The 26,124-nt window shown below is 56.5% G+C and overlaps 1 protein-coding gene and 1 pseudogene across 1 annotated transcript; one reads left to right on the top strand and one right to left on the bottom strand.

The window, feature by feature from the left end:
* Positions 1 to 3,944: 3,944 nt before the first annotated feature.
* On the bottom strand, positions 3,945 to 12,308 carry LOC132318550 (maestro heat-like repeat-containing protein family member 2B; annotated as a pseudogene).
* A 9,888-nt stretch (positions 12,309 to 22,196) lies between these two features.
* LOC132318551 (RIMS-binding protein 3-like) lies at positions 22,197 to 24,206 on the top strand (the record flags this gene model as incomplete). The annotated part of the gene is made up of 3 exons (XM_059826143.1): positions 22,197 to 22,715; positions 23,070 to 23,591; positions 23,778 to 24,206. Coding segments are annotated over 3 exons (1,470 nt in total), but the record flags the coding sequence as incomplete, so codon positions are not given.
* Positions 24,207 to 26,124: the final 1,918 nt, after the last annotated feature.

Raw genomic sequence — 26,124 nt, forward strand, 5'->3', positions numbered from 1 at the left:
GAGTATGGGGAATTGGGGAGAAGTGAGGAAAGAGCAAAGTGAAGCAGGTCCCAGGGCAGGGAGGACTGACAGTGACCCCGGAGGAAGGGGAGGAACGGCAAGGTCGGTGCCTCCCGGTGCCTCACTCGTGGGAAGGACCTGGGCAACGGGAGACTTTGGACAAGAAGGGCCCATATCCTTGTCACCAGCTGGAGCAGACCACAGCAGCAGTTGCTAATGCCTGGCTCAGACTGTCAGTAGCCCTTCGGCTTGGCACACAGGCGGCGTTTCTTGAGCTCAAGACAACTGCACAGGGTGTCGTGCAAGAGCCAACAGGAAAAAAGACAAAGTGAAATGGGAAAAAAGGTCTCCTTTACCTCCTGGAGTATTTCCTTTCTGCATTCCTCCAGGAAGACGAACACCCACGCCCACACTGCTCTTGCACGTGTGGGGGTGACATGCAGCAAGCTGTCCAGGACGGCAGTCAGAAAGTCCATAGCCTGTGCCGGAGGGATGCATTTGCAAACAGCCTGGAGAGAAGTCAGGAGCAGGAGAGACCGTGTCACAGCTCTGCTCCAGCAGTTCAGAAAGGAAAGGAAACTTGACGGGACTGTTAGCTCCGCAGTCATGGAGGAGGCAATCACTTTTTCCTCCTGCTGTGCATATGGTGCTGTTTATGTCTAATGCGGCTAAGCGTTTTGGACAGCTTGCTCTGGAGACTCTGGAGGGGAGCAGGGGACATGCAGAAGCCCAGGAGCTGGGCCCCCACCCCGGTCTTTTGGGGCCAGTTACCTTTGCTATTTTGGTACAGGTCTCCACCAGAATCTCAGTGTCTGGGCTGTTCAGCTCCTCACAAAAGCACCTGATCTCATCTGCCTGAGGCACCACCTCCATAGTCTTGGCTGGAGCAAACACCAGGAGAAAAGACGAGTCACGTCTACAGAAACCCAAACTCTGGCCCTAGATACTGCTAAAGGAGAACCCAAGGGGTGGCAGTGAAAGCCACAGGGAAACCCAGGGCCCTCCTGAACTCGGTGCAGCAGGATTTCCCGAGCCCGATAAATGGCTGACAAATCCCGGGCTGGAAAGAGCCCTCTCCCTCCTTGAACTGTTTGCTGGGGCTTCAGGGTTTCAGCAGCCTCTGCTCCTAGCAGCTGTGTCCCCAGTTCACGCACAAGCCACCGTTGTCTCTGGGAGGCAGGAAACCTCGCTGTGACTGCCTCAGCACAGGCAGACCCTGCTGCCTGAGGAGGAAAGGGTTCAAACACAAGCCTCTGTTGTCTCTGGGAGGCAGGAAACCTCCCCGTGACTGCCTCAGCACAGGCAGACCCTGCTGCCTGAGGAGGAAAGGGTTCAAACACAAGCCTTTGCAGCACGCCCTGGGCCTGCAGCTCAGATCCCTCCTCCCCGGCCACTTTGCTCTGGGCAGCAAATTGATTTCCTCTCTTGTGCTCGGCAGTAGATTTCTTCCCTGGCAGCAATGAGTTTGGAGACTGCCTGGGGAGCTGCCTGTCTCTCCAGGCCCAAGGCAGGGAGCGAGGGGGAAGGCACCCTCTGAAACATCAGGGACCTCATCCGAGCAAGTTGTCTGACCACCCTCTGTCTCTCCTTGAACATGGAGGGGGACAGACATGGAGGGGGACAGTCCCCAGCATGGGTGACAACATCCTGCTCTCAGACAGCGGTGGGGGATGGCCCTGACCACCCAACCTCACACATGCCCCAAGGAGGTGGGACTCAGCAACCTTCTCCCAGGGATCCTTCCTGAGATGGCCAGGGAAGCAGAGGGCTAACAGGGTGGGGGGACAAAACCAGCCAAGCACGTTGCCTCCCCTTCCCTCCTGGGGACGGGGCCTGGCCCTGCAGGATGCCAGTGGTGCCAGACCGGGAAGGGAGGGAGGATCAGGCTGAGCAAGGCTGGGATGCACCCGCTTTCCTCACCTTGCATTTGGAGAAGGTAGCCAAGGCAGACCCATGCCCTCTGGCAGGACGTGGCCAGGCAGTCGCTGGTCAGAGTCGCCAGCAGTCCCACCAGGGAGCCGAACTGCTCGCAAGGACGTCCTCTCTGCAGGGGAGAGCAGCAGGAAAAGGGTCAGAGGCAGCCTCAGCACCCACTCGCCTCTGCTGCCCATCCTGCTCCAGGAGGAGAGACCGGGCAAAGGCAGGCAGAAGGGCTGCCCCGTAATCCCTGGAGCCCCGAAACCCAGCACCCAGTTGGGCAGGGCTCCCTTCCGGGGCCATGAATGGTGGGAAGGGGGCACGAGGGCACGCAGGGGGGCTCTACTCACCATGAGCTCAAATTGCTCCTTGCAAGCTCCCAGCACGTGGGTGCAAACCTGCAGGGCTCTCTCCCACTCCCATTCTTTGGCTGAGGTGAGCCAGCCCTTCAGGACCTGAGGCAGGGTGCATCTCTCCCACAACAGGCATCTTTCTCTCCCTGAGATCCCTCTCCCCCTCCCTCCTTCTCCGGCCCCTTCCCAGTGTGGCCCCTGGCCCCACTAAGCACTGGCACTGCAGCCTCCACCACCTCGCTCTCTCCAGCCACCTCTGCCCTGAGCCCGCTGTTGCTTCCCTGCTGGCATCTCCCCACTCCAGCCTTCCCCCAGGCTGCTCTCACCCAGCTCAGGGCTGGCTCTGGACTTTGCCTAAGTCCGGGCCCACTTCCCTGCCTGGCCTGAGGCTGCACTGGCTGGGTGCTCCTGTCCCCCAGCTCAGTCCCTTGCCCCGGCCAGACGCACAGCCTCAGAGCGAGGAGCCAAAGCCCCACTTTCCCATAGGAAAGGTATGCACCTCCTAACACCCTCTAATGCCTCCACTCTCTGCCCCCACGACACAGTTGCCCCATGGCCACTCACATGGACCACGTCATCAAAGCAGGCAGAGGTCTTCTCTGCCTCCAGAAGGGTTTCTAGGAGATGGCCCAGATCTTCCATGCATCTCCTGTGCAGAAGCTGAAAGCAGGAAAGCAGAGCTGAGGTTCTGCATCAACAGGGGCTGCCGGGGCGCACTGAGGTGGGATCCTGACCCAGGGGTGGGCAGGCACTGGCCGGTGGGTACCTGCATGTTCACAGCTGCCCTCACTGTCTTCCTGCCCTTTTTCATCCGCTCCTTGGAAGGACAGGACAAGACAGTTTGGCAGCACACTGACAGCAGCTTGCGATTTTCCTCCCTACTCAGAGGTGGCCAGAGGAAAAAGGAAGAGAAAACAGAAAGAGGATTTACTAGCCCTCTCTGGAGTGGCTCAAACCAAAGCTGGGTTCCTCCTAATCAAGGGCCTCAAATCCAACACCCCCAGCCCACGCCAGTGAGCACTGCCTTCAGCGCCAGCAATTCCTGCCTCCTCCCAGGCAGCAGGCAAACCCCTGCCCCCAAGTTAAGGAACCCCGGGGGCTTCCTTCCTGGGGGAGACACCCGACATGGGGGACACCCTCCGACTCCACAGCCCCAGCAGCTCCCGGCTCCATGCTCAAGGCCACTGGGGCTGCCCCAGAGAGCTGGGATGGGGCACACTGGGAGTCCCCAGAGCCCGGGGAACAGACCTCACCTCAACTCCTCCAGGGCCTGGAACACTCCATACACCAGGGAGTCCCAGGGCTCCCCCTTGATCCAGTCCTGCAAGTCCCAGAGAGAGAAGCGCAGAGTTGGCTGGGGCACAGTACAGCCCTCCCGCCTCCCCTGGGGACAGGCTTTGCCGCCAGGCCTGGGCAGACACTGCCCCGTCACCCCTACACATCCCCAAAGGCACCGCAGGAGGGACCCTGCTCCCCAGCCACAGCCACCCAGCACCAGCACTCAAGGGCCCCACCAGCTCCGGACACAGCTCCAGGAGCTCACATGAAGCCCAGAGACCATCGTGCCTCTGGGGAAACCAGTCTGATGGCACAGCCCAAAACTCCCCTGTGTGATTGCCCCGCCTACGGGCACTCACCAGCAAGGTCCACATCGCCTCCCGCTTTAAGGAGAGCTCAAAGCTGCCGCAGTCACCCACAGCCTGGATGGCACAGCTGACCTCGGTGATGCTCTGCACCAGGGCGAGCTTGAGCTGCATGTCCTGAGGCCAAAGAGAGCAAAGCACCCCTTCAACTCTTTGAAGGGCTGAGAGGTGGAAGAGGAGCATGGGCAGGGGAAACCCATGGGGGGCTGGATCTGGATGTTGAGGACAAACCCTTCCTTGGGAGGTCTTTAGAAAGAGACCGTCCATCTCAGTCTGCCCCAGCCCCTCGGGGCTGGAGCTGGGACACCCAGGCATCCCTGCCCTGTGTGCCCCATACTCCTACCCACTCTTTAGCACCGGAGAGACGCAGGATGTTGCCCATGATTCCTCTATCCAGGTGGGTGAGCAGCTGCTCCTTGGGGGCACGCAGCGCAATGCCGCTGTAGGTGCGCATGAGAGCAGCGCGAATGGCCTGGGCTCTCTCCGTCTTCTGTCGCTGCTGTACCTGTGTCAACAGAGATGCCCCGAGATGTCAGCCCTGGGACTCTTGCGGGCTCCTGCGGCCGGCCTTGCCCTGCACCTTCCCCAGCTCCTTGTTTCCCTGGGCACCTCCCAGCAGCTCCCCAAGCTGCTCTTTGAGCTGCGAGCTCCAGGGCCAGGAGCTGTTCCCATCCCACAGCTTGGGATCTCGCATGGGGATGGGGACGAGGTGCAGCCAGCATTGCACACGCTGCTGGCTCTTTTACCACTGATTTGAGAGGTCGGGGAGCTGCCTGGAGCCTTTCTGTGGAAAGGTATCTGACATAGCCTGTCACAGTCCTGCTCAGAGATGTGCAGCCCGTGCGTGCCAGGGGTGCAGATGAGCCCACTCTGCTCACCTCCCCAGGCCAGGCTGCAGCGCTCTTTGTGCAGGGCCCTGCCCTGCCCTGCCCTGAAAGGCTTCCCCACAGCCCCCAGGTGGGGAGCAGAGCCAGTGAGACCTCACCAGGCTCCTGCTCCCGGCCCTCAGCTTAGAGGAGGGGGCAGAGTGTCCCACCGTGCACATCCCCTTGTCGCCAGCTCCTGCTGAAGTTAAGTCAGGGGCAACGTGGCTGCAAGCAAGCAACCGCTGCAGCTGCCCCAGCTGGGTGGCTCTGATCCACCCGGTGTCAAACCCCCTCCTTTGCAAAGACACCTCAGGGGCCCCAATGCCAGGACGTCCCCTCTAAAACACAGGTCTCACGTAGGTCTTACAAGAGGGTTAATCTAAAGGCAGCTGCCACGGTTTGGCTGCTGCAGGTGAAGAAGTGGAAATAAGGTCAAAAAAGGAAAGCCAAGCAGGGAAACCCCGGATCCGTTACCTTCCAGCCCATGGAAGTCTGAGAGAACCCATCTCTGGTGAAAGCAGCAGAGAACATAGTCACCATGTCCAAGACCAGGTGGAAGTGGCTCTCGGCAGTGTGGGACACAATAGAAATCATTCCCTGCAACCACAGAGAAACAAGGAGTTGTCTCCAGCCCAGGCACTCAGCCGTGGTCAGCAACAACGGCCAGGCAGGACGTTGCAGCAAGGGGGAAACGGCAGCAAGGGGGAAATCAAGGTCTGGAGCAGCCGTCCCTCTCCCCTAGGAACAGGCAGGGGATGCTCAGGACATGAGCATCACCTCACCTGGGCCTCAGACAGCTCCATGGGGTTTGTCTCCTGCAGGAACCTCACCATCTGCCCTTGGATGTGTGTGAGGTCCTGACAAGCTGCCAGCGCCGTCCCAAGAGCCTTGTACAGGAAAAGCTGAAAGAGAAGAGGCCAAGCCCAAGATGCGGTCACGGCCCAACCTGTCAGGAGAGGGCTGGCCCCCACACGGACCCGACCGCCCCTGGGAGCAGGCAAGGCCGGCCACAGTGCCAGGCTGTAGCCAGTCACTGAGGCAAGCCGGGGGGGAGCGCCTTTTCAGGACAAGGGAAGGGGAAGAATTGGAAACCGCCTGCGTGGGCAAAGCACCGGGGCCAGCCCCGGCCCCCACACGGGGCAGGAGACACACCTTCTCCCAGGAGTCGGGGGCAGAGCTGCTGGCTCAGCTCCTGGCTCAGGCCCACGGTCCAGGCCTTGTCCTTGATGGGCTCCAGCAACGCTCGCAGGAACTGTGGGGAACAGGAGAGGAAGCCCTTGGCCAGGGCCATTTCCACACTCACGTATCTCGGGATGCTGCTGGGGGAGAGCTGCTGGGAACGGCAGACTCTTCCCCCGCCCCACCCAGCCCTCTTTTCACCAGCCTCCCTCTTCTCCTAACACCTCAGGTGAGACCCCCCCGGCATGCCGGACGTAGAGGAGGAGGCAGTGCTAAGGCACGTGCCACAGCGTTAGAGGGCATTAGCCATCAGCCGTGGCACGTGTGCAGACAGCAGCTCCTCTGAGCGGGCAGGCACCTACTGCAGGGGGAGACGCAGGGTGCTCAGGAGGTGACCCCACCTCCTGCTGCCTACACAGGCAGCCCCGAGCTTCCTCCCACAACTTTGTCTGCTCCCTCTTCTCCCTCTCTATTTGTGACATCCCCCCAAGGATGCTGTACCTTGAGTACACGGTGCTCCCACTCTGCAGAGTCCAGGCAGCTCCCAGTTTTTGCTAGAAAGCAAGAGGAAGCAAAAGCTCTCGCTGCTATTTAAGCTCACACCAAAGACGAACCCGGTGGTCTCCTCTGCGGTCAGACCTCCCAAAAGTCCCAGGCCATCAGCCTAGAAAGGGCCCAGCTACACCAAAGCCCTCACGAGGCCGAAGACACGGGAGGGATCCCAGGGGCATTTGTCTGACCACGGCAGATCCCCACTGCTTGACTGCAGCTCCCAGAACAACTCCGACCACTGAGTCACAGGACGCACCAGCAACACACATTTTCTCTTAACGACCCACTGCTTTTTACCCACTTGCAGCCCTTCTCCCAGGCTATTGCCAAGGATGGCTGCTGCAAACCTGGCCTGGCCTAGGGATTCCATCCTCCAAAGCCAGGGGCTTCACCCGCTCCAGGAGCAGCAGTCCTGTCCCTCCCCCAAACACCGTCCCGGGCAGGACGTGGGGGTGCCACGAAGACCTGCCATCCAAAGGGACAAAACCAGCCCCGTCCATCCCCTGGGCCGAACCGATGCTGAGGGATGGCTGCCCCCAGCCTCGGTGCGGGCTCCCTGGAAGGGAAAAGGCAGCAGAGCAAGTGCTGGGGAACTGGGGACAATTCCGCCCCCCGTCACGCTGGGAAGCTGCATTTTCCTGCCCCCCTTCCCTCCCCCCAGCCTCTCCCTCCCCACCCGCACTTTACCTTCCACGTACTGCAGCAGGAGGGGGATCTCGGCCGCCCACACTGCCCCCAAGGCTCTGTGGATCCTGCTGTGGAGGGCCTGCAGCAGCTGCAAGGCAGCGACTGCACGTTCGCTGCTCACGTACGGATCTGCCGTCACCACCTAGGCGAGGGCAGGAGAGAAGGGTCGCTCCTGCCGCCAGAGCTGCAGCTTCTCCTGGGAGGGAGGGAGGGAGCTCGGCACCGCTCAGCCAGCAGCGGGCAGCTGATGGCTTCACCCGGGGTGCTGCCAGCCCAGAGAAAGGAGTGGGATCCCCGACGGGCTCAGGCAGGCTCGGGCATGCTGCCTCCTCCTCGGGGGATCCCAGCACTGGCCGCAACGGCATCTCTGCCCCTCTCTCCACCACCCCTGGCCAGAAAAGCTCTTTCCCCAGGGCCCTGCTACTCACCAGCAGTCGAGCCAACAGGGCCTGGGGAGCCGGCAGCCAGGCTGTGGGGAGGAAGAAAGGCCGGGTGAGCCGACGAGCCCCCGCCGTGCCCTGCCCCTTGCACCTCTGATGCCCTGCACAGGGCTGAGAGCAGCTGTGCTGCCACAGCACTGACCCGGGAGAAATCCCCAGGGCTGCCCAGCATGAGATGAAGACAGCTCCAGCATGGCCAGGAACGAGCCCCAGCTTGCCAAGAGAGTGCTGCGAGTAGGAGAGGCGGGCCTCTGCACCGGGCAAGGGGCAATGCAGTGCAGGCCCCTCGTGCCCAGCAGCAGAGCCTGGCTCTGCCCTGGTTTTCCTGGGCTCGTGCTGGGGGCTGGTGGGGTGCAGGGAGACACAGACTGGCCAAATCCCTGGCCAAACCCAGCAGCGCTCACTGGGGCTCCTACCTTGCTCCTAGGAGTCCATGGCATCAGGCTCCTCCTCTTCTTCCTTGCACCCTACTCTCTCTTGCCTCTCCACTAGGGCTCAGAGACAGCGGGAGAGTGGGATGAGCATGCCGCTGTACTGGGCTGGCACCACGTACTGCAGCAGCCTCGGCCACAGGAGCTGCAGAGAAGAACCGGGCAATTCACCACATTGGCATTTCCACTCAGCTCCAAGATGAAAAGGACAGTCTGCGTCTCCCTGAGCCTTGTGCGCTTCAGCACATGTGAGGGGAGAGGTTCAGGGCATGGGGGAGCACGAGGAAAAATGTCCTGAAGGCAAGAAGTGGCCACAGCAGCGGGACACAGGGCGACTTACTTTGGTCATCCCTCTCAGAGAGACATCCAGCTAGCCCAGGATGTTCACACACAGGGCTCGAAGAGCTCCATCCTCCAGTGTTTCCCAGGCAAAAAGGCCTCCTGCCACCTGTAAGACAGAGTTGGCAAAACCCCTGTTACTCTCAGCTCCCGACCGACAAGGCTCAGGCATGGCCTCACCAGTGCTCCTGCGCCAACCTCCCAGGAGCACTGACCTCCTGAAGGAGGACAAGGACAGCCAGACCCAGCTCGGGAACCACTTCCCAGACCCTGGGAAGGACTAGGAAGCCTGGGAGCAGAGAGAGACACTGCTTGTCTGCACAGTCCCCCAGGGCCCAAATGCTGCTGTTGTGCCACCAAAGCAGAGGCGAGGAATGTGCCTTTCAGCAGGGCTGTGCTCGGTGCCAGCCCTGGCGGCAGCACGCCCAGCTCGACGGATGCAGGGGAGCACCCGGAAGCCCTTTCCTCCACCCTGCTCCCAAAGCAGAGCTTCCCCAAGCCACAGAGCAAAGCAATGCGCACGGATCTCCCAGCTAGAGGGAAGAGTCTCGGCAAGTCAGCAGGAGGCTCGGCCATCCCCAGCTTTCATCTCCTGGGCGCCCAGCTGGAAATGCTCCCCAAAGGGACTGCCAGACAGCCTGTCCCCTTGCCAGAAGGGATGCAGGCCCCCAGACAGTCATTGGATGGGCAGGGTGTGCTTTGGAGGGCCAGAGCACGAGAACACCACAGAAAGATCCTCTAGCCCAGCCCACCTGTCTGCACTGGCTGTGTTTTTCTGATTGTCCATCAGCATTTAAAGATGGAGGCTGTCCTGTCCCTACAAGCCCCTCCCTTTGCAAGGCGGCTTTGCGGAAGGCACCTGTGGGCACAGCTCAGCCCGTGGGGTGCACAGGCAGCCCTGCAGTCCCAGGTGGCACGCCCGGGTGCAAACCCTCATCATTCACTGACATCTCCACCAACATCAGCACAGACGCCCACAAGCAACGGCCATTTGGAGGCCGCTCCGACGGCAGTGCCAGCGCTGATGGCCCTGCAGCCTGGAGCTCTCCACGGCCAAGGATGCCTGCAGGAGCTCTCAGCACAGTCCAGGCACCAGTCAAAGCCCTGGCTGTCCTGCTCTGCCCTTACCAGTCTGCCCGAGGTCCGGCTGAACTCTTTGAAGATGTGCTGCACCACATCCCATGACCAGCAGCTCTGGGAGCCGGAGCTGAGCAGCTCCCGGATGAACTCCAGAACTGCCCTCCGCACCTGCCAGGGGAGAGCGTGGTTATGGTCCTCCTGTTCAAAACCCAAAGGGAAGCCGCCTTTGCTTGGGGGCAGCCTTTGTGGCTCGCGGAGAGATGACGAGCGCATGGCAGAAGCTTTCGCTCCTGCCATCAGGGCTGGGCTTTAGCACCAGGCTGGACGGGCATTTGTCCCAGAGAGCACAGTGGCCTCCCTGCTCCACTCTGCCAGCTCTCCCTGGGGAAAGGCCATCACCCACCGCCTGGGCAATGCGCCGGCACTTCCCCAGGCACCCCAGCTCTGCCCTAAGGGAAAGGCTTCCTCTGCCTCCCCTGGTGGCATCGTCCCTTCCCAAACCAGCTCACCTGGGCACTGGGGTCATTGCACACTGACCCCATGGCCTCCACCACCTGGGGCAGCTTCTCTCTCACTGCAGGTGCTGCAAGAGATGCAGAGAGGTGTGTGTTGAGGCAGAGCCCCAATGGCAGAAGCTTCCAAGTTACCAATGGGACAGAAAAGCAGGGCCTGACTTCACAGGAGGCAGTGGAGTAGCCGAAGTGACTCCGTTTCTAGAGGCACAGCTGTTTTATAGGGACTGAAAGCTATGGTAATATGGGAACACAGAAGACGAGAGAAACGGCATGGGTACAAGCAGCTCCTGTGCACACCAGCCTACTAGCCTGCCCGTGTTACTGAGCTTGGAGCATCGTCCCTGGTGTGCTGCCATTTCGAACTGCCGGGGGAGAGCTCGAGCCCTGTCGCGCGGGGCGTCAGCTCGGCTGGGGGACCCGCTCTTTACAGCTCCTTTTGGGTGCAGGTGCACCGCTTTCAGCCCGTTCCTGCTATCAGCCCAGCAGCCCCAACCCCTGCCTTGTGTCCCTGGTCCGTGGTACTGACCGTCAGAGTGGGCCAGCACTCCCAGCAGGCCCAGGGCTGCCACGTGACCGGCCTCACTCCCACCGCTCAGCTGGGACTGTAGAAACAGGACCGTCTCCTCGGGGCATATTCGTGCTGCAGGGAAGAAATCGCATTCTACATTAGCAGGCAGCTGCCCCCCCCCACCTCCGACCGCCAAGGACAGGGAGAGAGCTGCCACGGCACGGCGGGGCATCGCCCAGTCTCCTCTCCTTACCCTGCAGCACGATGCAGCGGGACAGCGCTGCCTTATGGGCCCGGCCAAGCTCCTTGGTTGCATCAGGGAGCTGCGGGAACAAGGTCCGTTTCAGAGAAAGTCGCATCAGTGTTGCGAAGGACTGAAAAGAAACGGTGCTCTCCGCTCTCCTCTCCCTGGGCATTCCGGGCACAGGACCCAAGGCCAAAACCCAGCCCACCCCACGGTGGCCCCGACACACACAGAGCTTTGCAGCAGCCCTGGCTGCCCAGGAGCTGAGGCCGAGCGGCGTCGTGATGCTGCCCTTAGGCTGCCGGCGCTCCAGAGTCCTCCTGCGACTGGGCCGAGAGGGAAATTGCTGTGGGAACCGGGCTGCCCCTCGGCCCATTCCAAACAGCCGGGATCAGGCATCCTGCAGCCTTAAGGTGGCACCTGGATCACAAATCCTGCCATGCTCCTGGCCTGCAGGAAGGTCCCAGTGCAGGGACACCCTACCCTGCCCTGCCAGCTGGCAGGTCTTTCCCCTCCATGGCAATCATGCGTATGGGCCCCAGGCCAGCGGCAGGGCGCAGGCTCCCCTTACCTGGTGGTACACAGCGGTGCTGACGGCAAGAGCCGTGCCCCGTGGGATTGGGGCCTGAACTGCCTCCAGCATCTCCAGGACATAGCTGAGGCTCTACGGGGGAGAACGGGGGAGGAAGAGGAGGCTAAAGCCACCTGAAGGCACTTGGGAAAGGAGAAACCCAGCACTTCTGGGACAAGGGGAGCCCCTAACACCAGCTCCCAGGGAAAACCACAAACCCTCCTGGATGGGGCTTCTTGTTTGCCCTCCCCTCAGAGCAGCATCGGCAGGGTCTCCTTCCTCTGAACAGAGCCCGCTGTTGACAACTCTGTTTCCCAGCACTTCCCACTCATCAGACCTCGGCCCTCACTGGATGCCCTCACCGGACGGGACTGGACATGGCTCTGGGCATTAGGGCAAAGCCCTTCCCGCACACAGAGCCCTGGGGAGGTGGTAATGCCTCCCTTCCTGAGAAAACGAGCCCCAGGGACTCCTTGGTGAGACGAGGGAGGCTTTTCCCCGGCACAGCCCTGTGCTGCTGCCCCCTCTCCTTCTCCATGGAGATGCCAGGAACAAACTGCCGCAGACTCGAGACCCCCCTGGGACCTCTCCGTGGGGCTGGTGGCTTCCTAGGGCTCTTCCTCAAGGCAGGAGAAATAACCTTGAGCGTGAACCCAGCTCTCGCTCAGTCAGAAACAGCCCTGAGTCCACGTCTCCGCACAGCTGTCTGCGTCCCCTCTCCAAATTCCCCGTAATGACGAGTCCCCAGAGCCTCTGCCTTAGGACCACCGCTGGGTCTGAATAGCCAAGGAACATCTCTGCACCACTCTGTACTTCCCCAAAAACCAGGGGCGGAGGCAGGCTGCTTTGGTGGCCTTGAAGGAGAACAAGCTCACCTGGGCTGCTCGCACGTCACTGGACACCTCTGCTATCAGGCGGTTCAGGACACCGCTCGTCAAACAGCCATCCTCTCCCTGCAAGATGCTCTCAAGCTCCCGGTACATCTCCACTCGGTCACCCTGGGGACAGGCCACAAAGGGGAGTGATGGGACTTGCTTTGCCCTCGTTGCCAGGGACCCACGAGAGAGACCTGCTGCCCCCCAAATCATCTGTGTGACACGGGCACGAGGTACGAGCTGCAGGCATCGGTCAGGACAGCCACGGGGGAACAGCAAAGATCTTCTGCAGCGCCTCCGACATCAGCAGAGAGCCAGACAGGGAGATGGACTCCACCAGGTTAAAAGGCCATGCGGGAGCCCAGGAAGTCACTCCTGAGGACGGGGCATGGCGGAGGTCAGAGGGAGAGCGCCAGGTGAGGAACGGTGTGACTGTTCACTCTACTCCTGCCTAGATTTTGCCCAGGAGATGGTCGGGCTATTCTTAAATCCTTGTGGTAGTCTGGTTGCTGTTAATTGTGTTCTTCGTCCTGTTTGTGGATTCTCCCACTCAAAGGCAAACAATTTTCTACTTTCCTTTTCCAGAGGTGTACAAAAGAAAGCATCTTTTAGATCAAGCACTGTAAACCACTGATGACTTTCCCTTAAAGTTGTTAAAAGGGTATATGGATTCGCAACTACAGGATGAATGTCTTTTACTATCTGATTTATTGCCCTTAAATCCTGAACTAATCTGTGTTCACCTGAAGGCTTCCTAACCGGTAAGATTGGAGTATTATCTTCGGATTCACATTCTTCCAAAATTCCACATTCCAAAAATTTATCAATTAATTTCTTAATTCCTTGTCTAGCTTCTGATTTTACTGGGTATTGGTTTATTCTTATCAGTTTGGCATGTTCCTTTAATTCAACCTTTACAGGCTGGGCTACCTTCGATCTTCCAGGTATTTCTGTGTTCCTGACCGTAGGTATCACAGCCTCATCTACTTCTTGTGGCATTTCTTGCATTTTTGCTTTCTCTTATATCATTAATATATCCCCTGTCTTTGATTCAGGTATTTTTAAATAAATGTCCCCTTTTTCAAAAATTATTTGTGCATTTAATTTAGAAAGCAAATCTCGTCCCAACAAGGGCATCGGACATTCCAGCATACATAGAAATTCATGGGTAATTACCTTACTTCCAAATTTCAGATTAAGGGGTTTTAGGAATGGCCTTTCTTCTTGTTTCCTGGTCGCTCCAATTACATTTGCAGTTTTATTTCCCAATTTCCCTTTACAGGTGTTCAAAACAGAATATGTTGCCCCAGTATCTACTAAAAATTCAACTGCAGAGATTCCCAGCTTAATTGTAAGCAGAGGCTTAGCTGGGCTCTCCTCTGGTCCCCTTCATTCATCCAATGTCATCATTCTCACAGCCTCCTGCTGATTTGCTTTCGATCTGGGGCAATCTTTTTTCCAGTGCCCCTCTTCCCGACAGTACGCACACTGATTTATCCCCAATGTCATATTAAATCCTTTTTCCCCAGAATTCCTAAAACCTCCTCGTCCCTTCGCTTGTCCCCTTCCTCTGCCTCTCATCAAACTTCCTGTTAAAACAGCTAGCAGCCTATTTTCCCTAACTTTTCTTTTTTTCTCCTTTTTCTGTTCTTCTTCTTTCTCCCGATTATTATAGGCTCTCCATGCCATTTCAAGCAGCTTATTCAGATCCCTTGAATCTTCCCCCTCCAATTTCTGAAGTTTCTTTCTGATATCTGGGGCTGATTGCCCCCTAAAGATAGAAACCAATTGAACAGCCTCTTCTGGTTTTTCAGGGTCCAGATCAGTGTATTTCCTGGCAGCAGTTTTTAACCTTTCTAGGAATAATGAGGGGGATTCATTTTTGTAATTTTGACCAACTCATAGCTTTTGGCAGTGCATGCTTAACTCCATACAGTACCCATCCTTGGTAATGAGTCAATTTCTGTCTGTAATCCACAACATTTGGATCCCACTGAGGATTCCCCAAAGGGAAATTCTGTTCTATGGTTCCAGTAAGTACACCACTTGCACTTGCTGCCTCTGCCTGTGTCTTTGCCGTCTTTAACACCATCTGTTTCTCGGTGCTGTCTAATAAGTTATCCAATACCACTTGCAAATCGTTCCAATCGGGATCCCTGGGTCCTAATAACCGTTTCCACAACTCTAGCTCCCCTTTTTGGATCTTCTCTGTACACTCCTGCTGCCTGTTTTCATACCATTAAATCAACAACAGAAAACGGAACTTTCACATATCTTTTCAACAGCTAAAGCTATCACTAAATTATCTCGACTTATCAACTTACACTCCTTCTGCCAATCAGTTCACTGCCTTAAATAAAAGAACAAATCCACATACGGTACTTCTTTCCGTTTTCCTTCCCTTCTACAAAACAACATTAACTGCAAGATAGTACTATAATTCAAAGTCCCTTTCTTTGGCCACTTTTCCTGGTCTTCCAAAACATATAAAGGCCACCAGTGATTACAATATTCAATCATTTGACTCCTACTCAAATCATCATGCAGCTTATTCCAATGTGCTAACAAACATTCCAAAGGTGACATCTCATCGATAGTTAAATTCCCCGCATTCTTATCCTTAAACAATTTTGTTAGCACCATTCTATATGTATATATATTTTAGATATAGTTATGTATCAGTAAAAATAACAAATATAAATATTATTAAACAAATACATATATTATAGTTATATATATATATTTAAATAGCAAATATAAACAATATCTTAACCAATGCAAATATTTGAATTCTACTACCAATACCAAATAGGTATAGAATATCAAACACCAAATTAATGCAAAAGACAATTGTCCCTCATGCAGCTTATTCCAATGTGCTAACAAACATTCCAAAGGTGACATTTCTGGTATTTTCTCATCAATAGTTAAATTCCCCACACTCTTTCTCTTAAACAATTTTGTTAGCACCATATATACAGAGATAGATAGATAGATAGATAGATAGATAGATAGATACATAGAAAAACCCCAAATATAATTATTATTTAATAAATACAAATATAATTACATATTAATAACAAATATAAACAATATCTTTACCAATACAAATATTTGCATTGTAATACCAATACCAAATTGGTATAGAATATAAAATACCAAATTAAATACCAAAAGACAATTGTCCAATTTACAACTGTCCAGCCCAGCAATAGCTTTCGCTTATGACTTACGGGCAGACGCCTAGGCTTCCAATACACAAACGGGTACCCTCCAAGGCCCAACCCTGCGAAGCTTTCGCCGCGCCTTACGGGCAGGCTACCAAATGTTGCCAAATGCAACACACCAATTCCAAAATTCCGGAATCCAAAAGTTCCAAAAAAAAAGAAAAGAAGTGCCTTACCTTTTTATTTCTCCAGGGAACGTTGCAAGGAGCTTTTATGGGTCAAGGAAGATGGTCCTCCTCCGAGAATCCCTCGGTGCCGGCTGGAGTCTGATCCACGCTCGATCCCTTCCACTCTCACTCGCAAGGTCCCATCTGGGTCGCCAAAACTGTTACAAATGTGTAATATAAAAACTCATCTATACAATGTATGTAGGTGAGCAGGCACTTCTTTATTGCAGCGCTGGACGCACAGGGGATCGCTCCACCTAGTGTGCGTGCCTAGTTTCTCTGCTACCAAAGTTATATACAATCCAAATATACATATTCATCATATTTTCCAAGAAACAATTAACATATTCATACAATTTCCAAGAACTCATTAGTATATGTAAATGCTCATGACGCATGCACCTTCAGGTACACAGGTGGTCGTCTAAGGTCCTCTGGTGGTCGTCCATAGTCTTCCTCGTGGTGTCCTTTAGTTGAACCCAATCTTTGCGCATGCTCGGGTTGGTTGCAAAATCCCATTCTTGGAATCTTCTGAAGTTTTCCCGGGTTTACGGACCAGGCCTACAACTTATCATTCTCTTGACAAGCAAATTCTACATCTTCACAATGCTACATTGCTCATAGCTAGTTTATGATTAAATCAGAGATAGCTCCTACCTAGTTAGCCTTATAGACAATATATATATATAAAATTTAATCTTTTTATTAATCCCTTTCTAGATTATACTTTTCTGTCAATTTCCATACCTAGGAATAATCAATGGTTATTTCTATTACTATCTATTGATTGGCATTCTTGATCTTCATATCAAGATGGGAAGGGTAAGGGGATTTCCAAGCAGCATCACTGGTGCATATCAGGTCACACTGTCACAGGACTCAAACAGAACTTTTCTATTCAATTCTTCATCGTTCCATCTCGTTACTGTTAGTTCCTCAGTATGGAACAGCGACTCCCTGGTGAGGTTCCTATGGTTATTGCTTCTAAGTTAACAATCCTAACTTATTTATATCTTAATTAACTTTAACCTTTTCTAAATAATCATATTTTGATTAAAAAAGTCAGAGTATTTACAACATCAAGGTGGGGGTGAAATATTTATTAGCTGTTTGCACAGTTTTGTTGCAACTTTGCCGCTTTCAGCCAGTTTGGTCTGGCTTATTGTAGCAGCACACCCACTTGTACAGAAGAGGTCAGTTGGTCAAGTTCTCTTGCGCATGGCTTGGAACCCATCTTTGTCTTCTCCATTGTTCTGGGGGAAAATGCCGCCTGCCCTCCTTTGTGCGCAGAGGGGCCAGGTCCTATCATGTAAGGCCATGCTGCCCCTCCCCTCCACTGTGAGCTCGGGGCCAGGACTCGCAAACAAGGCCACGCTCACCCGCCCCGGCCGTGGCAGACGCTGTCTTGGCTTCGCAGCCCCAGGAACGCAACACTTGCTGACCTTGGGCAGCAGCGTTTGGTGGCCGTCGCAATGACGCGGGATGTTGCTGGCAGGGCGCTCGTGGCACGCAGCCACCCCTCGCCCCGCCGGGGCCCGGTGCAGGCCCCCAGCAGCCTTGCGCAGAAGGAGGAGCAGAGGCGGGAGCTGGAAGCGCTACGGGTTGAGCTGGAGGAAGACGGGCACCGCACCCGGGAGCTGCGCCGATGCTTCGCTACCGAAACCCGGGAGCTGAAGGCGGCTTTGGGCAGGGAGCAGCAGCTCCTGGCAGAGCGGCTCCAGTCCGAGTGGGAGCAGCGACAGGCTCAGGAGGTGCAGCGGCTTCTGGAGTTGAACCAGCGGCAGCGGGTGGTGGAGACCCGCCAGCTGCTGCGCTGGAAGGAGGCTGAGCTCCGCGAGGAACAGGAGCTGCTGCGGCACGAGTGCACCGCCGCCCTTGGCCAGACGCGGGCCCTGCAGCGGCAGCTGGCCGAGGAGATGGTGAGGCCCAGCAGCAGCGGCAGGGAGGCCCGGAGCAAGCTCCAGGATGTCCTCAGCAAGCTCTGCTGGGAGAGAGATGGCTACCAGCCCGCCCGCATCCGCCACCTCCAGAACCAGCTGCAGCTGGAGAGGACACTCTTCACCAAATACATCCTGCAGCAGTTGGAGGGCGAGCTGCCCGCCTCCCCCAGCACGGCCCAGCCCGAAGGCCCTCCTGCGCACCAGGGCCATCAGGAGATGCAGAGCTCCTGCTCTTCTGGCAGAAACGGGCCCCGGGCCCTGGCGGCACTACAGGAAAGACTGCCTGAAAGCCACAGTGCTGGGCAGCAAACAACATGCAAGGCAGTGGCAGACGCTCAGCTCCAGGTGCCAGTGGCGGAAGACTTGGTGCTGCTTGGCAGCACGTGCAGCCAGCTCCTGGAGCAGAACACCCACCTGCAGCGTCTTCTGGAAGTCCTGGAGAGGCAAGAGAGGGCCCTTGAGATGGAGAGCCACCTCCTGAAAAAGAAAGGCTCTCCAGAAGCCCGCAAGGAGGCAGATTGGCTGCGGCAGAAAAGTGCTCAACTAGCTGGCCTCGCCTCGTGGCTGGAAGAAAGATCCAGGCAACTGCAGGTGGCCAGCAATCGCCTGATCAATACTCGAGTGCCACTGCCCATCCAACGCTCTACTGAGGAACTGTGTGTGGCATCGTTTGCTCAGCAGAGCGATGGAGAAACAGGAGAGGCTGATGGAGCTTTGCTGGCGCAGGACAAGCAGGACGACTCCTCACGGAAGGCGGCTGTGGAGCTTCAGTCCCAAGTGGCTGCAGACGAAGAGGGCTCCTATGATGTGAGCACCCACAGCCGAACTCGTGAGCAGTTACAGGTGCAGCTCACGGAGATGACAAATGAAAACACCCGCCTGGCTCAAGAAAATGCTCGCCTCCGTGGGCAGATGGCTTTGACAGAAGAGGTTCAAGCGGAAAACCTTGACCTGAAAGGACTACTAGCACGAGTGGCAGGCGAGCGAGATTCTGCCATCCAAACAAACGTCTGTCTTCAAAGCCAGCTGGAAGAGGCAGAGCGTGAACTGAAAGCCATGAGAGAAATGGCAGAAAGAAGTCAACAGCTGGAGAAGGAACATGAGGAGGCCAAGCTAGCGCTCCAGAGGAAAGAAGAGGAAGGCGCGTGCTTGCAGAGGGAACTCCAAGAAACCCTGCCGCTGTTTCGAGCCCAGCTGATTGAACTGAATGATTGGTATGAGAAGCTAAAGGAACAACGCCAGCAGCTATTTCAGGAACTGGAACGGCTGGAAAGAGCAAGATCCAAGCGTAGCGTTTCCAGGCCGTGCCAGGCTAACCTGGTAGCAGACAAGGAGTCCCTCCTGCTGGAGGCGATGAGAAAACAACCGGCAGAGCTTCGAGCGTTCATAGCTCGATACAGCTATGATCCTTTCGATGGTCCCAACGAGCGGCCTGAACTAGAGCTTCCTCTAGTTGCTGGACAATACGTGTACGTCTTTGGAGACGTGGATGAAGACGGTTGGTATGTGGGAGAGCTGACCGATGGCACAAGAGGATTCGTCCCCTCTAATCTTGTTGAAGAAGTTTCAGATGAGGGACAACCTGATGCCAGCGGAGACTCTCCAGGGACAAGTGATTGGTAGCAGGACACAGATGCTGTCTGTCCTGTCTTCTTATACCTTCTTATTAAATTTTTCCTGAACGATCTCTCTGTGTCATCTCACTCTCAAGCCATGTGTGTGGGAACTGGAAGGACGATGTGCCGGTTACAGGGGGAGCTGGCGTGGGTGGACTGGCTGCCAGCTACCGCAGCCAAGCAGGGGGTGTAGGCACCCCTGGCTTGTGGTGCCAGCTACTGGTATGGGTCCCGGTGCAGCTACTGGAGCGAGTGGGGGTCTCGGCCAGCAGGCACGGGGGTGGGAACGGTGTGTGTCCTGAAAACCACCTCAGGGGGGGACCAGCACAAGGGAGGCAAGTGAGAGGCTCTGTGAGTGTCTGCATCTTCCCCAAACCCGGGGTGCAGGGGGTGTGCGTGTGATTTCACCAGCAAACTTCAAGCTGGAGCAGCTGGTGACTAGGCGGGGCCTCGCGTCCGGACTGGGTTATCAGGCAGGCAGAGGGCCCACGCTGGCACCTGGGGAGACGGGCGAGTGTTGGGTGCCTGCGGGACAGATGTGGGAGTGCTGAATGTTTGCAGGGAGCACCTAGAGGGACCAGGCAGCGAGTAGGGGACCCGTGGGATGGGTCAGAGGGCCGGGGTCCGGGCAGGGGTACCGGGGGACCAAGGGGGGCTCTGCCAGTACTCAGGGGACCCATGCACATGCGTGCGCTTGTGAAGGTAGAGAGTGTCGTGTGGGCATGTGTGTGTGTGGGTGTGCCTACACTAGCGGCCTCCTGCCTCTGGCAGCCCACGAGGAGGAGGGGACATGGCCGCCTCTGTTTGTGTTTTATGTGAGTCCTGCGTGTGGGTGCTGTTGACGGCAGCGCCTCATCTGTGGCAGTCTGTGTGACTGGCCGTGTCAGTGTCCTCTGCGTGTCCACGTCCGTGCGTCTGTGCGTCTGTGCGTGTGAATCTCTGGGATGCACGCTCAGCTTCGCTACAAGTAACAGCTGCACGCGGAAAAGTGGCAGCTGCATCCCTCAGCCTGGGCAAAGGCTCCAGGTCCCCAGGCACCGGGCTGGGCTCCAGCAGCCAGGCAGAACTCTACTGGGTGCTCCTGGTCTGTACTGGGCTCCAGCGGCATGGCACGAGGGGGTGCTGGGCCGGAGTGGCTGGAAGTGGTGGCCAGGCTTGACACCCCTTAACAGTGGGGGTCTGTGGGCTGCATGGGGGGAGCTGAATGCTGCTTCCTCCCGAGGGCTTCCAGCTGGGGATGAGATGTCTGCATTGCTTCAGCTGAATCCCCGCCTGGCACAAGGGCCAACCAACAGCTCCCTGTCACGGCCTGCATGTTCTTTTTGTTTCGGCTCAAGAATATCCGTGTCCAGAGGGGAACGTTTACAGCTCCCATAGACGGCCATGCTGTGGAAGGACAAACCATGCTTTTGGAATCGGTCTCTCTCCACTCTTCAGAGAGGGACAATCGGTGACTAGCACAGTCAGCTCAAAAGTCCCTTCCCCAAGGGTGACTCTGCTGCCATTCAGGAGCTGTCAGCCCTGGAGCCCCTGGGACATCTCCAGGGAGCCCAGAAGGGGCAGAGCAAGTGACGCCTTGGGCTGGGCCTCTGCTCCTGAGCTGGGCTGGGCTCCGGGGACGGAGGCAGCTCATAGCAAGCGGGCATTGCTTGCGAGAGACAGCTCTGCCCAGGAGCAGCTGCCCTGCAAAGCGCAGCAGGGCTGAGGGCACTGCCTGCAGGCAGCGAGGGGAGCGGAGCGATGCAGAGAGAGGTTAGCGGCAGGACAGCCGAGCTCTCAGGATGGGAGAAATCTTCACAGGTCTTTACATGGTAAGATGCTGGCTGCAGGGCAGTGCACATGAATATCCCGGAGGGCTCTCCAAAATCCGGTACAGCCAAGGCATCTGTCTGAACAAGCCTCACAGTTTATCCAGGTTGCCGGAAGACGTGCTGCTGAGCACGGCTTCCCTACTGCATCGTCAGGGGGACAGGCCATGAGAGCTGCCTTCTCCCGGGTACGGCTGATGCGGGGCGTGAAGCTGGCTGTGCACCCAGGGCTGCCCAGGACAGTCCTTCCAAGCAGGGTCCCTACGCCCCAGGGGGCTGTGTGCTGGGGCAGGGGCTCTGCCGCCTGCCAGGGTCAGCACTCAGCCTGCCCGGGGAGCCGCCCGCAGCATTTTGGGGAGCAGCTGTGGCTGGGAAGAGCAAGCCCCGGCAGGGCAGGCTCCTTCTGCTGTGCAGAGGGTGCTGCGTGGGCCGGGGCTGCTCACAGCTCCATATGACCCCCCGGACATTTCTGAGGGCAGTCTTGAAGAGGAATGTCAAGGTGGGGGTGAAATATTTATTAGCTGTTTGCACAGTTTTGTTGCAACTTTGCCGCTTTCAGCCAGCTTGGTCTGGTTTCTTCTAGCAGCAAACCCACTTGTACAGAAGAGGTCACTTGGTTCTCTTGCGCATGGCTTGGAACCCCTCTTTGTCTTCTCCGTTGTTCTGGGAGAAAATGCCGCCCGCCCTCCTTTGTGCGCAGAGGGGCCAGGTCATACCATGTAAGGCCATGCTGCCCCTCCCCTCCACTGTGAGCTCGGGGCCAGGTCCTACCATATAAGGCCATGCTGCCCCTCCCCTCCACTGTGAGCTCGGGGCCAGGTCATACCATGTAAGGCCATGCTGCCCCTCCCCTCCACTGTGAGCTCGGGGCCAGGTCATACCATGTAAGGCCATGCTGCCCCTCCCCTCCACTGTGAGCTCGGGGCCAGGTCATACCATATAAGGCCATGCTGCCCCTCCCCTCCACTGTGAGCTCGGGGCCAGGTCATACCATATAAGGCCATGCTGCCCCTCCCCTCCACTGTGAGCTCGGGGCCAGGACATGCACATAAGGCCGCGCTCACCCGCCCCGGCCGTGGCAGACGCTGTCTTGGCTTCGCAGCCCCAGGAACGCAACACTTGCTGACCTTGGGCAGCAGCGTTTGGTGGCCGACACCATGACGCGGGATGTTGCGGGCAGGGGGCTCGTGGCGCGCAGCCGCCCCTCGCCCCGCCGGGGCCCGGTGCAGGCCCCCAGCAGCCTTGCGCAGAAGGAGGAGCAGAGGCGGGAGCTGGAAGCGCTACGGGCTGAGCTGGAGGAAGAGCGGCACCGCACCCAGGAGCTGCGCCGCTGCTTCGCTACCGAAACCCGGGAGCTGAAGGCGGCTTTGGGCAGGGAGCAGCAGCTCCTGGCAGAGCGCCTCCAGTCCGAGTGGGAGCAGCGACAGGCTCAGGAGGTGCAGCGGCTTCTGGAGTTGAACCAGCGGCAGCGGGTGGTGGAGACCCGCCAGCTGCTGCGCTGGAAGGAGGCTGAGCTCCGCGAGGAACAGGAGCTGCTGCGGCACGAGTGCACCACCGCCCTTGGCCAGACGCGGGCCCTGCAGCAGCAGCTGGCCGAGGAGATGGTGAGGCCCAGCAGCAGTGGCAGGGAGGCCCGGAGCAAGCTCCAGGATGTCCTCAGCAAGCTCTGCTGGGAGAGAGATGGCTACCAGCCCGCCCGCATCCGCCACCTCCAGAACCAGCTGCAGCTGGAGAGGACACTCTTCACCAAATACATCCTGCAGCAGTTGGAGGGCGAGCTGCCCGCCTCCCCCAGCACGGCCCAGCCCGAAGGCCCTCCTGCGCACCAGGGCCATCAGGAGATGCAGAGCTCCTGCTCTTCTGGCAGAAACGGGCCCCGGGCCCTGGCGGCACTACAGGAAAGACTGCCCGAAAGCCACAGTGCTGGGCAGCAAACAACATGCAAGGCAGTGGCAGATGCTCAGCTCCAGGTGCCAGAGGCGGAAGACTTGGTGCTGCTTGGCAGCACGTGCAGCCAGCTCCTGGAGCAGAACACCCACCTGCAGCGTCTTCTGGAAGACCTGGAGAGGCAAGAGAGGGCCCTTGAGATGGAGAGCCGCCTCCTGAAAAAGAAAGGCTCTCCAGAAGCCCGCAAGGAGGCAGATTGGCTGCGGCAGAAAAGTGCTCAACTAGCTGGCCTCGCCTCGCGGCTGGAAGAAAGATCCAGGCAACTGCAGGTGGCCAGCAATCGCCTGATCAATACTCGAGTGCCACTGCCCATCCAACGCTCTACTGAGGAACTGTGTGTGGCATCGTTTCCTCAGCACAGCGATGGAGAAACAGGCGAGGCTGACGGAGCTTTGCTGGCGCAGGACAGGCAGGATGACTCCTCACGGAAGGCGGCCGTGGAGCTTCAGGCCCAAGTGGCTGCAGACGAAGAGGGCTCCTATGATGTGAGCACCCACAGCCGAACTCGTGAGCAGTTACAGGTGCAGCTCACGGAGATGACAAATGAAAACACCCGCCTGGCTCAAGAAAATGCTCGCCTCCATGGGCAGATGGCTTTGACAGAAGAGGTTCAAGCGGAAAACCTTGACCTGAAAGGGCAACTAGCACGAGTGGCAGGCGAGCGAGATTCTGCCATCCAAAGAAACGTCTGTCTTCAAAGCCAACTGGAAGAGGCAGAGCGTGAACTGAAAGCCATGAGAGAAATGGCAGAAAGAAGTCAACAGCTGGAGAAGGAACATGAGGAGGCCAAGCTAGCGCTCCAGAGGAAAGAAGAGGAAGGCGCGTGCTTGCAGAGGGAACTCCAAGAAACCCTGCCACTGTTTCGAGCCCAGCTGATTGAACTGAATGATCGGTATGAGAAGCTAAAGGAACAACGCCAGCAGCTATTTCAGGAACTGGAACGGCTGGAAAGAGCAAGATCCAAGCGTAGCGTTTCCAGGCCGTGCCAGGCTAACCTGGTAGCAGACAAGGAGTCCCTCCTGCTGGAGGCGATGAGAAAACAACCGGCAGAGCTTCGAGCGTTCATAGCTCGATACAGCTATGATCCTTTCGATGGTCCCAACGAGCGGCCTGAACTAGAGCTTCCTCTAGTTGCTGGACAATACGTGTACGTCTTTGGAGACGTGGATGAAGACGGCTGGTATGTGGGAGAGCTGACTGATGGCACAAGAGGATTCGTCCCCTCTAATCTTGTTGAAGAAGTTTCAGATGAGGGACAACCTGATGCCAGCGGAGACTCTCCAGGGACAAGTGATTGGTAGCAGGACACAGATGCTGTCTGTCCTGTCTTCTTATACCTTCTTATTAAATCTTTTCTGAACAATCTCTCTGTGTCATCTCACTCTCAAGCCATGTGTGTGGGAACTGGAAGGACGATGTGCCGGTTACTGGGGGAGCTGGCGTGGGTGGACTGGCTGCCAGCTACCGCAGCCAAGCAGGGGATGTTAGCACCCCTGGCTTATGGTGCCAGCTACTGGTATGGGTCCCGGTGCAGCTACTGGAGCGAGTGGGGGTCTCGGCCAGCAGGCACGGGGGTGGGAACGGTGTGTGTCCTGAAAACCACCTCAGGGGGGGACCAGCACAAGGGAGGCAAGTAAGAGGCTCTGTGAGTGTCTGCATCTTCCCCAAACCCGGGGTGCAGGGGGTGTGCGTGTGATTTCACCAGCAAACTTCAAGCTGGAGCAGCTGGTGACTAGGCGGGGCCTCGCGTCCGGACTGGGTTATCAGGCAGGCAGAGGGCCCGGGCTGGAGTATCAGGCAGGCAGAGGGCCCAGACTGGCACCTGGGGAGACGGGCGAGTGTTGGGTGCCTGCGGGACAGATGTGGGAGTGCTGAATGTTTGCAGGGAGCACCAAGAGGGACCAGCCAGCAAGTAGGGGACCCGTGGGGTGGGTCAAAGGGCCAGGACCCGGGCAGGGGTACCGGGGGGGCCAAGGGGGGCTCTGTCAGTACTCAGGGGATCCATGCACATGTGTGCGCTTGTGAAGGTAGAGAGTGTCCTGTGGGCATGTGTGCGCATGGGTGTGCCCGCACTAGTGACCTCCTGCCTCTGGCAGCCCACGAGGAGGAGGGGACGTGGCCGCCTCTGTTTGTGTTTTATGTCAAACAACAAAGTCGGTACCGAGCCCGCGATCGGGACGGTTTTCCGAGATGAATGACTCAATAACAACTAGTTTGTTATTAAGCAGGCATTCTTTAATACAGCGCTGGGCAGCACTGGGGATTTGTCCACCACGAGTGCTCCAACGGGTTAGCAAAGCACCTCAGTTCATATACAGAAAAATCATACATATTCATCAGAATTCTAAAAAGGGCAGTCTTATGTGGATGAGTTCCCGGAATTCATTTGCATAGTCCAAGCATGCGCAGTAAAATTAGGGTTAGGGTCTTTTCACCCTCACACTGTCCTCTAATTGAACTTCGGGTTTCCGTTGTCCATACATGGTCATGGAATTGGCTCATCCATCCTTTGGCCTCGGAATGTTACAAAAGGGTCAGTTTGAACTAGTTCTTTGGCGCTTATCTTGACACAAACATCTCGAGTCCCTGTTATCAATGATATACTCAGGAGGCATAACGAGCTACCTCAAGGCCCATTTGATCTTGCCAGGAAGGGAGTTACACGTCTTGAAACATCCTATTATCAACTCTGCTCAGCAAATAATTAAAACTATGCAAGTAAAGCTTTTATGTATCACAGTAGGGTCTCAGCCAGGGACCGTCAGTGATTTAACCCTTCATTCATTCCCCCCTTTTCTTTAAACTTTGTAAATTCTTTTACAAAGATTCTAAATTGTCATATTTCATTACCTTAGGCAAAGCCCAAATTTTCACCGTCAGCTTTTTCAGCTTATACCACAAGAGGCAATTGACGGCTGTTAGTATGATAACAAATACCAACAGTATCAAAAGTGGATGAACTAAAACATCCAAAGTTTGTTTTGCAGAGGGTGAGTATCCTGAAAAGATATCCCACCAATGATGGGCAGTATCAGATTCAATTTGACTAGATAGTCCAACAAGTTTGTCTCTAGTTATCACTGTTTTAATGACAGATTCTGCTAGTGTCTTATTTCGTTTTCTTAAATGTTCTCGAAGTTCTTGAGATTGGTTCAATATCTCGTTTAATTTCTTTAGAGATAAACTTGCATGACTTAACTTTAAGCTCTCATACTGCCA

This window comes from Gavia stellata, chromosome 17, assembly GCF_030936135.1.
Source record: "Gavia stellata isolate bGavSte3 chromosome 17, bGavSte3.hap2, whole genome shotgun sequence".
Lineage (NCBI taxonomy): Eukaryota > Metazoa > Chordata > Aves > Gaviiformes > Gaviidae > Gavia > Gavia stellata.